This window comes from Vipera ursinii (genome assembly GCF_947247035.1).
Source record: "Vipera ursinii genome assembly, chromosome: Z".
Lineage (NCBI taxonomy): Eukaryota > Metazoa > Chordata > Lepidosauria > Squamata > Viperidae > Vipera > Vipera ursinii.
In genome coordinates, this window is record NC_139517.1 from 35,508,472 (window position 1) to 35,522,936 (window position 14,465).

Here is a 14,465-nt window from a genome sequence, read left to right on the forward strand (position 1 = left end):
TAATAGTATTTGAATGTTAGATCTATAAAGACCCAGTTTTGAACCCTGCCAATTCCTTATGAAATATAGGTAACAAGATAAGAAGGAACCTGTGTAAAATTTTGTAGTATTTTGTAGTATTGCAGTCAAGCAGAGGAAATAATAGTTTGACTAGGTTTAGAAGGTTTCAATTCAGGGTAGAGCCAAGATTGTTTTTGTGTTAATACCTAACATAATGTCTCTGTGTCTTGATTATCTCACTCACTACTGTAAGTAAAGAGTGTTTTCCTCGTTTCCTCAGCTAGTCTTTAGTTCATGTTTGGTGACTCTATGCATTGGGTTCAAAGGTTGTACAAAATTTCCAAATAGCATGATAGTGTTCAGTCCATTTCCAGTGAACTGAGGCTGTCTTCGGCAGTATTGCAGATCACATATTTCAGACTGGCCAATTCAGATCATGAAGTTTCTCCTTTCTTCCTGCAATTCAGTTGGTTGAATTCACATATTATGCTGATTTTGGCAAATTGGGAATACAGCTAAAATGATTAGTAACCCATGGTTCTACTAAGAATAATACACAACTTATTGCTTGATGTAGAGTGGTAACTCAGTAATTATCTCAAGGTCAGAATCTGAAGAAATATCTTGTCAGTCTTATTTTTAGCAATGACCCAATTGCAGGATGCTAGCTATTCTGATAGGGGAACTGCCAAATTGATTTGCCTTTCTCCCTTCTCTGCCTTGGCTTCTATGCTTCCTTAGTGTTCAACTTGAAGAGAAAACAGCTTCCCCTAGTGCACAGGAGCCTTATCTTTTACTATTGAGAATAAAATGGGAAGGAAGCTACATTATGATTCCTCCTCTCCTCTTGTCTGCATTGTATCACAGTGGAGTCTTTCTCAAAAGTGGGCAAAGAAAGATGTGTTTATTATGTAGAAGTATGTAAAACCTTGCATTCTTTTTGACGGGCCCATAATGCTAATGCATGAGACATAATTCCACCCTCTCACTGATTTATTAGATAAAACTTCTCTCAGTTTTAAAGGGGTATTCTTGATTCTGAAATGGTATTTGCCAGACTGTTTTACCAACATTTATGGAATAAGTGTGACAATGATTGTGATCTTTGAGTATGTGATTAATCAAGTGGATTATAAGTTTGCGTGCTATTATTTTTGTGTGCTAAGACTATTTCTTCGAAGTCTAGCAGGCAAAGATTCTCCAGAATCTATCTTTGCTCTAGCCCAGGGGTCGGCAACCTCGGCTCTTTTATGACTCGCGGACTTCAACTCCCAGAATTCCTGAGCCAGCTATGCTGGCTCAGGAATTCTGGGAGTTGAAGTCCACGAGTCATAAAAGAGCCGAGGTTGCCGACCCCTGCTCTAGCCTGTCTTGGACTTGTTAGTGCTACTTTTGCTGTGCTATGATGAGTCATAGCTTGTAGCACTCCCCCCCCCTTGCCATTTGATATTAAGTTGCTTATTTGTTGGCTGGGGTTTCTTTTCTTGTCAGGGAAGTCCAGCTTTCCAGAACAATAGAAGCCACACTATTTGCAATCATGACATCAACCACTATCTCAATCTTGCAGGAGGGCCTAAAGATCACTTTCCTTGCCCTGCCTTTTTTTCTTTGTGCCAAGTTCCAAACACAAAAGCTTCCCACATATTTGAAGATAGGAGGTGTTGAATCATTTTTGGTTAGAGCAAAGTTCACCCTCAATACCCAGGCTTGCAGAAGTCTCTGCTGGTTATATGAGATCTTAAAGTAAAAATTTTGCTTGAGAGAAAAAAACTAGATGTTTTTCAAAAGATGCTTCTGTCAATAAAAACAGAATAAATGGTGGACACACGAACACACACACACACACACACACACACACACACTCACTAACAATCTTTAGTATTTAGTAAACGATGCATTGTCTAGGTTTACATATTTAACAATAGTAATACAGTTTCCATTCCTACCCTTATTCCATTTTTCTAAACATTATTTATTTATTTATTTTTATTTTAATCCCATTTATATCCCGCCCTTCTCCGAAGACTCAGGGCGGCTTACAATCTAAGAAGCACAAATCAACGTGCTTAGCAATAGCCTTCATTCTATGTATATGCCTGCTTATTAGGGCTTTCGCCCCGCCCCCCCAGCGGCATTTATAACATTTATAAAATGTTTCCCATGTTTGGAAGTATTCTGAATCTTGTTTCTTTTTCATTTTCAATGTAAGCTTATCCATTTCTGCACAGTCCATGATTTTCTTAATTATATCTTCTTCAGATGGTATTTCTTCATTTTTCCAATATTGAGCAAATGTAATTCTCGCTGCTGGTAATACATGTAATATTAGGTATACAGATACTTTATCATAGTTTTCTGAAATTATACCCAAAAGAGATAGTTCCGGTTTATAGTCTACATGTGTTCCTGTCATCTTCTCTTGCTACCTATGTATTTTTGACCATTTTTTTTTTTTTTGCTTTAAGGCATGTCCACCAAAGATGGGTTGGGTTTTGTCTACATTTCCAACAATTGCTAGACATATTTTTAAACATTTTTGCTAGTCTTGCAGGTGGTTGCCATCTATAGAACATTTTATATAAATTTTCTTTATAAGTAGCTGCCCTTGTTATTTTATAGTTTCTTTCCCGTAGGTTTTGCCATTTTTTTAACTCTACATTGTGCCCAAAATTTTTGCTCAAGTTATCATTTTTTCTTTAACTTGTTCATCTTCCATCTTTAAATTTAACCCAAAAGCTGTCCAATTTCTTAACCAATTTGTCATCTGATGACGATAGTATCTGGTGAAACGCTGTCTGATCTTTGTAAAAAAAACATATGTTTTTGCAACTTTTTTGTATCTCATTTGCATTTGCAAATGTGGCCACCATGATAGCTCTATGCCCTGTTCTTCCAATTCTTGTTTAGTTTGTAGCTTCCCATCAGTATTCAAAATATCTTTATAAGTCACAAGTTTCTCATAATTAATTAAATTTGGGTGTACAAATGCCTCCATTGTCAAAATCCATCCTGGTATTTTCATGTAAATTCTCGATTTTATCTTTTCCCATGTCGCAATGCATTTCTTACATAGTGGTTTTGAAAATATTTATGAATTTTGTTCTTCCCATATCATAGAATGGCATGCCATCCAAGTTGTAGGTCACGCCCCTCTAGGCATAATTATCTTTTGTTTTAAGGGTTATCCATTCTTTTAACCATGTTAGTGCAGCTGCTTGATAGTATGAAACCCAATCTGGTAGCCCCAAACCTCCATATATATATTTTTTTGCTTCTTGTAGGGAAGTTTTAAAACAGTATTAAACTTTTTAAAAAAATTTTTATTTTAATCCCATTTATATCCCGCCCTTCTCCGAAGACTCAGGGCGGCTTACAATTTAAGCACAAACCAATGTGCTTAGCAATATTTTATTTATTTATTTATTATATTTTTATACCGCCCTTCTCCCGAAGGACTCAGGGCGGTGTACAGGGCAATAAATATAAAAACAGAATACAAAAGTTAAAAAACAATTAAATATAATTAAATATAATTAAATTAAATTAAATATAATACCTATTTATATATGCCCTGTGAACCGCCCTGAGTCCCTAGGGAGAAGGGCGGTATAGAAATCCAATAATAATAATAATAATAATAATAATAATAATAATAATAATAATAATAATAATAATAATAATAATAATAATAATAATAATAATAATAATGCCCAAATTTAAAATTTAAAACAATACTTATGTAATAATACTTCATTCTATGTATATGCCTGCTTATTAGGGCTTTCGCCCCCCCCCCAGCGGCATTATTACAAAGTCAGTTTCTTGCCCCCAACAATCTGGGTCCTCATTTTACCTACCTTGGAAGGATGGAAGGCTGAGTCAACCTTGAGCCTGGTGGGATGCGAACCTGCACTAATTGCAGGCAGCTGGTGTTACTTAAGGAGGCATTAGCCCACTGCTCCACCAAGGCTCCTTAAAGAGTAGGCATATGGTGGTAGGCATAATGAAGAAGATAAAGAATTTGGAACTCTAGATTTATCTCTAGATTGAATGTATGTAATGTTCAGCTGTGGGACTTGCATGTTCAGTAGATCTTTTCTCCAATAAAATTTGCAGGATGGTGACAGATGAAGAAACTGGAAAAAGACATCCTATTGATTTAATGAGCGTTCACTTTATGCATTAAATTGGCACACAGTAATAACCTAGGAATTCTGGCTTAATATACCATAGAATGAATATACTCTATTAGAACTTACGCTGTTGGTTCCATTTTGTTTTTAGCTTCCTTTGAATGTATAAAGTAATCATAGGCTGTTGGGTCTTTTTCAGTATGGTTTATTAAGCTTGGATTGTGTCTTACCATATATATGAAAACCTTCCTGTTGAGTCAGAGCATTGATCCATCCTGGTTTCTGAGATCCTTTTATCTAGAAGTGCCAAAGTTTGTACTTGGCAGCCTTCTGCCTGTGAAGGACTAGTTTATGAAATGAGTCACCTCATTTTCCCTTAGTATTCATAAGCTGTGAATGTGTTTGCTGCAAGGGAGAATGGAATGAATTCTTTAAACCACTGGAAAAATACTTTCCACTTCTCCCTGTTTTGCCATTCCTGGCTGGGATGGGTTTATCTTATAATTTTTAGGCAGTTGTACATTCCAAGGAGATGATTGCCCTGGCTGAGGCACAAACAACTTTTCAAATAAATCCTGGATTTTCTTATTTCTATGGCTGAATGAAAAGACAGTGGATATTTTACAGTTATATAGTGCTGGTAGATTAGATTCTACTTCTTGTACCACACAAAAAATCGTTTGGCCAGTTTGTTGACAGCTAAGAAAGGCTGGTAAGACTCATTTTATTAGTTTAGATTATTGGAGACTTGGAGGAGAAGGCAAGTAGGGGTGGAGTTGTACCCATGAGAGCCTAGCCAGCTTGAAAGTGGCTCATCCAAAGACAATCATAATTGTGCTATTGAAAAAAGGAATGTTTAGAAATGAGTTCCCTCTCATGACATGCATTTGAATGACCAAATTATATATCCCCTTCAAATTAAGAGTGAAAATCCAAAAGATAATTATGACCAGGAACAGAAATAAGGTTCACCTGGTTCACCAAACTTACATAATACATTGGAATGAAATTGTTCCAGATCTGAATGACAAGATCTGTAGAATTTACAGGCTAAATATAAGGAATGGCTACTATTCCAGATAGCTAGGCCAAGGGAGTGTGAGCAACAGCAACAGCAGGTAACTTGGTACCAATAGAATATGATACATATCATGCCACAAATGAGCTGAACATTCCACTGAGAGTTGTGTATAGGTAGAAGGGGTGGGGAGAGTAAGTTTTTGGAGTCACTATTCTCAGTTATGGACTTTGGAGTATCCTAGAATTTAATATGATTTAGAAGAGGAGAATTTGTGTTTCCCTGCTTTTATTATTTTTAAAGAGTGTTCTTCTTCCAATAATAAGATTGTGGAGCTTGCCCCATGCTCTGTCTCTTTGAATAAATAATAAAAAAAAATCTCTAAACTAAGTCTGCAACAGTCAGTGTCATTCTTTCTCGATACAGGTAGTCCTCGACTTTTAACAATTAGTTTTGTGACAGTTTGACATTACAATGGCATTAAAAAAGTGTCTTATGATCATTTTTCACACTTATGACTATTGCAGGATCCACATGGTCAGAGGGTCAAAATTCAGATGCTTGGTAACTGATACATATTTATGACAGTTGCAGTGTCCTGGAGTCATGACCTTTCACAACTTTCTCACAAAGTCAGTGGGGAAGCCACATTCACTTAACAACTTTGCTACTAACTTAACAAGTCAATGATTCACTTAACAACTGTGGCAAGGAAAGTTGTAAAATAGGGCAAAATTCATTTAACAATCTCTTGCTTAGCAACAGAAATTATGGGCTCAGTTGGTTGTAAGTCAAGAACTAACTGTTCTCCTTTGCTCTTAGCAGAATTGCAGCAATTCATAAATATTTCTGAGCTGGGTTGCTGCTTCCCTTTTGGTAGTAAATGTGAGATAGATGAACACCCCTTTCTTTCCATTTGGTTGTATTTCATACCATTTTTGTCTGGTGTTGAATCACAAATGCTAGTTGCCACAGATGTTTGCTGTTAAAAGTTCAGTGACTCTTAGTTTTGTGGCAGCAGTTTTTAATGTTGACAAATGGGGCTGTTTCTCTTGCCCCCCCAACTCTGCGAATCAACAGCTTCAATATAAGTGAAGAGAAGTAAAGTATGAGTTTTTTCTAAGCTGTTCTTCTGTTGGTGAAATTGATAACCTTAATACAGGGGTCCCCAACCCGCAGTCCGTGGACAAGTACCGGGCCACGGCATTGCCAGCAATCGGTCCGCACAAATAAGCAAAGCCCCACCCATGGGATACAGGCAGCACACAAAACCACGCACCCTCCGTTCCATGGAAAAACCTCTCTCCATGGAACCGGTCCCTGGTGCCCAAAAGATTGGGGACCTCTGCCTTAATGGGCTGAACAGAAGGTGGGAATGGCAAAGGAGAAGTCAGAGTGCTGGGGTTGTTGATGGCGAAGCAAAGGTGATTACAGGCTACATACATTAGGGAGCCTCTCTTTGCTCTGCAAATTTTTTTTCTCCAGTTCATGAGAGGTTGCATGCAAAATACTTTATCCAGTTAGATAAATTTTAGAACCTTCCATCCCATTCTTTGCACTCTACATCCTCCACTTACTAGTAGGCTGCCCACTCTTCATTGTTTGCCATTGTTGATTGCTGCCTTAAGCAATGAATATCTGTCCTGCTTGCTGTTTTTGTAGCGGGGTTGGGTAGACAATGAGTCAGATGTGCTTCTCATTCGCACTCTTTGTTTTCATAATCCTTAGTAATTATGCTACTGAATTTTGGCTGCAAAAAATAAGAAATGCTGTACAGGTAATCCTTAACTTACAACCACCAATTGGGATCAGAATTTCTGTTGCTAAGCAAGGTATTAATTAAGTGAGTTGTACCCAATTTTACAACCTTTTTTGCCACAGTTGTTAAATGAATCGCAGCAGTTGTTAAGTGAAACATATGATGGTTAAGTGAATCTAATTTCTGCCATTGGCTTTGCTTGTTGGAAGCTGACTAGAAAGATTGCAAAGGGTGATCGCATGATCTTGGGAATTTTGATCATGTGTGTGTGGAGATGCTGTGATGGTTATAAGTGGAAGGACTGGTCATAAGTCACTTTTTTCAGTATTGTTTTAACTAAACAAATGGTTGTAAGTCAAGGGCTACCTGTACAGTTTATTGACACTTTCATTCTTGGCCTCCAGGTAGGATGTTAGATCCGGTTCCTGATTTAGGATATAATTGAATATAGGCTGTGGTGGAAAATATGTCCCTGGAACGTATCATTTTAGATTACAGGTGGGGGCTTATAAAACTGAATGATTCTTAATAAACAAAAAACATGTACAATGAAAATAACATATAGGAAGAAAAGTTTGGTTGACCATCGTTCCTCTGATAAGCTGTTTTGCTAAGTATAGGAACTTTAAGTGATGGTTTTTTGTTTTTTGTCAGATTTTAAATCAAATATTCGGCCATGTTAGCCTAACTTCAATATGCTTCTAGTGAACAGAGTTAAGTGACACTTCCAAACCTTGAATTATACCAAATGTAGAGTTTGAAAAAAAAAGCAGTAATTGAAACTGATAGATAATGAATAAACTCTTTCCCATTTACTTTCTTTTCCGTGGTTTCACATTTACCTACAAACTAACTGATAATTTTGTTTGTTCCTTAGAGCCTCATTACATTCTGTCCTTGATGAAGTGTGTGTATTTTAGTACAAGCAGTGAGATGGATGTTGTTTCTAAAAAGAGGCCAGTATTTAAAATTTTCCATTAAGGTGGAAAAGCAGTAAATAATATTTTGAATTTTCTGGCAGGCAAAAAGGGTGGAAAATGTTTCCTACCATGAGGCCAAAAGAAGATCACCAGACCTGTTTTTTTAATGAATCATGGAGTTTTTCTTTCCATGTTTGATGCCTGTTTATGATTGGGCAGCCTTTCAGTACACTTCTCTTTATATTCTGAGTGGAATTAAAATTAGTGGAAAGTGTAGAATAGCACAGAAAAGGAAAAGTTGGGAAGAGATTTTAAGATTCTTCTTTCCCAGAATTTTAGATGGGTATAGCAATTCTCTGTGGAATTGAGATGTACACAGCAGGTCTTAAAACAAGTTGTGATCCTACTGGTAGTCCTTGACTTATAACAATTCAATATAACAATTTAATTCAAAGTTACAATGGCACTGAAAAAAGTGACATGACTTTTTTCACACTTATGACAATTTCAGTATCCCTATGGTCACATGGAAGGGACGCGGTGGCTCAGTGGGTTAGGACGCTGAGCTTGTTGATCAGGTCGGCAGTTTGGAGGGTCGAATCCCGAGTGCCGCGTAGCAGAGTGAGCGCCTCTTACTCGTCCCAGCTTCTGCCAACCTAGCAGTTTGAAAGCACGTAAAAATGCAAGTAGAAAAATAGGGACCACTACGGTGGGAAGGTAACAGCGTTCCATGCGCCTTTGGCGTCTAGTCATGCCGGCCACATGACTACGGAGACGTCCTCGGACAAGCGCTGGCTCTTTGGTTTTGAAACGGAGATGAGCACTGGCCCCTAGAGTCGGAAACGACTAGCACGCATGTGCGGGGGAACCTTTACCTTTACCTTTTATGGTCACATGATCAAAATTCAGACACTTGGCAAAGCCCTTGAGGGGCAGATCGGGCCAGCCCTGTGGGAAGCTGATCTACTTCTTAAGGGCTTTGCACAACCATTGAGAAAGGGGAGCCTGGCCTACCTCGCCCAGCTGGCATAGTTTTCCTGGAGCTTACCGTAGCATCCTTCCATATGAAGCGTCCTTCCTTTCCTGCCTTCTGCCAGGAGGAAAGTGGCAGAAAACAGGGCTGCCATTTCCAAAAGGGAGACACAGGCTAATGCAAGGGTGGCAAGAAAGTGCAGTGGCGGTGACTGAGGTCTCGCAGAGGGATACCAGGGTTGGCAGAGGGAGGTGGCATGGGAAGCTTCCCCCCTTTCCCCGGTCATGGTGCAAGCCATGGGAGAGTTGGTGGAGGAGAAGGGGATGGTGGGGACTGAAGAAAGCCTCTCCAAAGGCAGACCAGGTTATTGCATAGTGAATCTTTCGCCGTCACTCCCACCCCCATCTTGGACTTTTGGGGGGGGTATTTTTCCCGCCTGGAAGGAAGTTGAACGAAAACCAGACATGTTCTAGAAAACACAGATTTATCATAATCGGTTTGCTGTACTCAACAAAAAATTAGGTATCAGTTCTGCCGAACAGGTGCGAACCAGCTGAATCCCACCATTGATTTAATCTTTTAAGAAGGGATTCAAGGTACTAGTAATGGTGTTTAAGGCCCTACATGGCAGGGGTCCGGAGTATTTATTTTATTTATTTATTTAGTTATATTTATATACCGCCCTATTCCCTGAGGACTCAGGGCGGTTTACAGGGAATTAAAAATCCAAAATACAAAAATTAAGAACAAATTAAAAAGTATTAAATTAACCCTGTAGTCAGTTAAAAAGAACCCCAAATTAAAAATTCTTCCTCAGTCTGGGCCCGAGAGCTGAAAAAGCCAGGTCTTCAGGCCCCGGCGGAATGATCGGAGGTCGGGGGCAGTCCTCAGCTCCACCGGCAGCTGGTTCCAGAGGGCAGGCGCTCCCACTGAGAAGGCCCTATCCCTGGGTGTCACCCGCCGGCAATCTCTCACCGGCGGAACCCTGAGCAGACCCTCCCTGTGGGAGCGCACTGGGCGAAGGGCGTTTGATGCCGGCAGCAGGTGTTCCCTCAAATATCCCGGACCCAGGCCATGTAGGGCTTTATAGGTGATAACCAGCACCTTGAATTTCACCCGGAGGGCAACCGGAAGCCAATGCAGCTCGCGGAGTAGAGGTGTTACATGGGAGTATCGGGAAACCCCCATTACAACTCGCGCGGCCGCATTCTGCACCAGTTGAAGCCTCCGAGTGGTCTTCAAGGGCAGCCCCATGTAGAGAGCGTTACAGTAGTCCAAACGGGAGGTCACAAGCACATGAGTGACTGTGCGTAGGGCGTCTCGGTCCAGATAGGGACGCAACTGGCGCACCAGGCGAACCTGTGCAAAAGCCCCCCTGGTCACGGCTCCTATGTGATCTTCAAAATTGAGCCGTGAATCCAGGAGGACGCCCAAGTTGCGAGCCCTATCAACGGGGGGTAACACCTCACCCCCCATCATTAGAGGTGGAATAACATGGTTAGCAGGGAACACCTGCTGCCGGCATCAACTTCCCTTCGCCCTGTGCGTTCCCACAGAGAGGGCCTCCTCAGGGTGCCACCGATCAGAGAATGTCGATTGGTGGCCCCCAGGGGGAGATCCTTCTCTGTGGGCGCCCCGGAGCTATGGAATCAGTTACCGGTTGAGCTCCGGATGGCGCCCGATCTTTTCTCCTTCCGCCGCGATCGAAAGACATTCTTATTTGAACAAGCTGGCCTGGCCTGATGGGGGATTGGTGGGGTTTTTTATTGTTATTTTAATATTCGTATTTACTGTTTTTAGTGGGCATATATTTAATTCTTTTTTAACTTTTGTAACTTTGTATTTTTTTATTCTTGCCCTGTTCACCGCCCTGAGTCCTTCGGGAGAAGGGCGGTATATAAATAAAATAATAATAATAATAATAATAATAATAATAATAATAATAATAATAATAATAATAATAATAATAATAATAATAATAATTATTATTATTATTATTATTATTATTATTATTATTATTATTACCCTCCACTATAAAATAAAGTCTTTTTACTTGTTCTTATTGGGGAAAAACATTAGACCGTGTCAGCGTTTGACATTCTTGCAGGGATCTTTTAGGAATGTTAACATATTAGAGCAGTCTTTCTCAACCTGATAACATCCAGACATATTGGTATTGCAACTTCCTGAATTCCTAGCCTGCAAGACCATGCTACTAGGTATTCTGGAAATTGCAGTATCAACATATTTGGTGGGTGTCACATTGGGGAAAACTGCATTAGTATACTGCTCAAAAAATAAAGGGAACAGAAAATAAGACATCCTACTATTAAAAACAGTACATTGTGTTGTTTAAGTGTTCCCTTTATTTTTTTGAGCAGTATATATAAATTGTCACTGTCCTCAGTGCCATTACATATCTACTGGCATTTCATGCAACTTTAATCTTTAGCAAATGTACTGATGGTAACTCAAGCAGATCATAGAATATTTGGAACAGTATGTAATGCAACAAAATGTAAGAATCATAAGAAGAATCGTTGTTGTAAGGTGCAAGGTGTAAGTATGCACATTGCTTGTAATATAATTTTTTTACTACCATTTGTTACTATCATATTTTGAATGGTTGCTATCTAAGGCAGTTGCTACATGATGACTATCTGTTTAGGAAATAAAATGTCAGTACTACTTTGGATTCTTAGAATAATTTCTAAAATTTATGATAGAGTGCTACTTATGACTGCTTTTCATCTGTCTTTTTCTTACCAGGGTGGAATTCCAGAATAAATTCTACATGGGTACTGGGTTCAAGTTTCTCCCTTTCTCATTTGACAGCATCCGTGATGGAAAATTTGATGAATAATCATGTAGGAGACATAATGCTTGGAAGTGTGCCACTAAATCCAGACGTTTACCTGCATACGTGCATATATATTTATATGTCTCCCTGAATCTGATGTGTTGTTTTCCTGTTATGTCCACAATATTGTAGTGATAATAATGTGATATTTCATTTAAAGTTTTTATTGAAGGAAGAAAATCCTAAGAGGATACTCAGATAATTTCAGGGGTGGGGGGATTGCTACCAAAATTAAACTGTACTTTTTTCAAGTCTTCGATGAGCCTTTGGTTTTATACCACAAGTGCTGAGAGAGGAATGTTTGTGATCATAAAGGAGGATGACCTGGTGGTCTGCAGCTGTCTTGTTCCCCAAAACCATGGTAGCTAAAAGAGAAAAATCCAAGTTTCTAATCCTATGAACTGCTTTAGATTTGGGGAAACACTTATAATGCATACATGTGTTCTGACAGCTTGATGATTAAAAGGGGCTCTATTATTCATCCATCCAACACGTACGCTTTCCTTTCACACTTTCAAAAGGATATTTATAGTTCCTACAGATTAGATTTGCTAAGTACAAAACTTGCAATCCAAAAAGCAGTCCTGTTTGCAATAGCCTGCTTAGATGCTAGTACTCTCTGCTTTTTTCTCAGTTAAATCACATCCACAGGGGAGACAATGCACCAGAAAGACCCTTCACCATCATTTGACAGACATTTTAAGCATTTGCCCCTGCACAGGACTTTTTCCATATTTTAAATGTAATTTTAATCCCCGGAAACCTCTTTTCTGTAACATTTGAAGTGTAAACTAGGAAATGTAGATGGAAAACCAATCGCTTTCTGGAAAAGTGACCCCCGAAAAATCATTGCATCTTGGCATTGTCAGAAATCTCCTTTCCTAGATGAAAAGAGCAGGTGGAAAAGCAGCTTACTTGCTTACCCTGTTATAGCTGGCCTCTGGCTCCACATGATTAATTAATAAGGAAACATTTAATAACACTGCTTAAAACTCTGAATTGCTTGTTTTGTTCAAAGAAAAGTCAGAATCTTTCACCTCAGTTCTCACATGACCTTGACACCTATTACTGCTGTAGAGAAAAACTTGGTTACTATTGACATGTCCAGAGCTGAACAGTTCAAGAGAGTGTGGTAGCTTGACAGCAGCAGTAGCAGCAGCAGCAGTATATATCTTCTTAGGACAGATTCTCCTTGAAAATAGGAATAGCTTGAGGGTAACACCTGCCTTTCTTTGTGTGTGTTTTGATGCAGGAATGAATCTAGTATTGTATGCCTCTGTAAGATGTAAATTTATTCTATGAATGTCGTGTTGTGTTGTGTTAGATAAATGTGCATTTTTCAGAAAGTGTTTCACATGAAAATCTCAGGGCACTTCATTGGCACTTAAAGAATGAGCCTTGATTTGATGTGATAACCTTACAAGAGGGTGCAAAACCAACACTTTTTATTAGAAACTCTGAAATTCTAGCTGTTGCTGTTGTGTAAAATGCAAAAATCCTGTTTTGACAACTATAATATGCAGTAAAGTGTTTCCCTATTTTCCTCATCAGCTAATTGCTGTATCTATTAAAGCAGTTGAAGTCAGCTGTAATGACTTGTGTGTTTTTAATGTATCTGGGGAATGGGATGGACGAGGGAGATTAAAAGTGAAATGGGTGAATATGGATGTAGGAACACAGAAAAACTAATACCATACAGGTCATTACAAAACCAAATTCTGATCAGTTACTCAGCAAAGTTCTTGGGGTATTTTTTTGTAATCTTTGGTATTTATTATACAATTTTGCTGTTTGGTATATTTTTTGTTTCATTATAATGAATCCCTTTCAATTATGGTGAAGTCCAATCCCATCCACTAAAATCAGAGTAGTAGTTTTATTCTGCTATTCCGTTGGCTTATAAAACTTCAGTGGCTTTCCACCCACAAAAGTGGAAAAGTTTTCTGTAAACAAACTGACTCTTGAGTTTGTTTGTTTGTTTAGTGTATAGTTTGTCTTTCTTTTCAGGAGCTCAGGGGGCACAAAAAGCACTTCAACCTTCCATTTCCCCCCACAAAACGTGCAGTAGGGCGGGCTAAAAGAATTAATAGTCATCCAATGAGCTCCCATTGCTGAGGATGGAGTTTAAACCTAAGCCTCCTCAGTGCCATTTCAGCACCAAACCAAGTTCTATTTTAGAATTCTGAAATTCTCAAGTTATTTATTTATTTATTTTATTTTATTACATTTATATACCGCCCTTTCCCGAAGGACTCAGGGCGGTTTACAGGGTGATTAAAAAACCAAAATACAAAAGTTAAAAACAAATTTTAAAAGAAATTATATGTGTCCCTGTCTAAATAAAACCCCAGTTAAAATAAGATTAATCCTCAGCCTGGGCCAGAGAGCTCGAAGAGCCAGGTCTTCAGGCCCCGGCAGAATGAACGGAGGTCGGGGGCAGTCCTCAGCTCCACTGTCAGCTGGTTCCAAAGGGCAGGCACCCCCACTGAGAAGGCCCTATCCCTGGGTGTTACCCGCCGGCAATCTCTTACCAGTGGCACCCTTGAAAGACCCTCCCTGTGGGAGCGCACTGGACGAAGGGAGCTTGATGCCGGCAGCAGGTGCTCCCTCAGTTTGAAGCTGCTTGGTGTTCCCATCTCTTTGATCAATACCAGGTTCTTCATTTTCATGGAATTATTAGATCCACACATCTGCTGCCTTTTGGGGCCTATGGTAGCCTATGGGCTCTGCCTCTTTAATCTTCCAGGATAAATTCCAACATTACAAAATTTTTGCTTGGACTGACCTAAAAATATGCCTTTC

At 39.3% G+C, this 14,465-nt stretch overlaps 1 protein-coding gene across 3 annotated transcripts in view; it reads left to right on the forward strand.

The window, feature by feature from the left end:
• ATP6V0A1 (ATPase H+ transporting V0 subunit a1) overlaps window positions 1-13,248 on the forward strand; it is a 75,126-nt gene extending 61,878 nt beyond the window's left edge. For all 3 annotated transcript variants that reach the window (XM_083378375.1, XM_083378376.1, XM_083378377.1), the window contains exon 21: window positions 11,573-13,248. In XM_083378375.1, the coding sequence (XP_083234501.1) occupies window positions 11,573-11,666 (94 nt within the window). In that variant the 3' untranslated portion in view covers window positions 11,667-13,248. The remainder of the gene's footprint in view (window positions 1-11,572) is intronic.
• The last annotated feature ends 1,217 nt before the right edge of the window (window positions 13,249-14,465 follow it).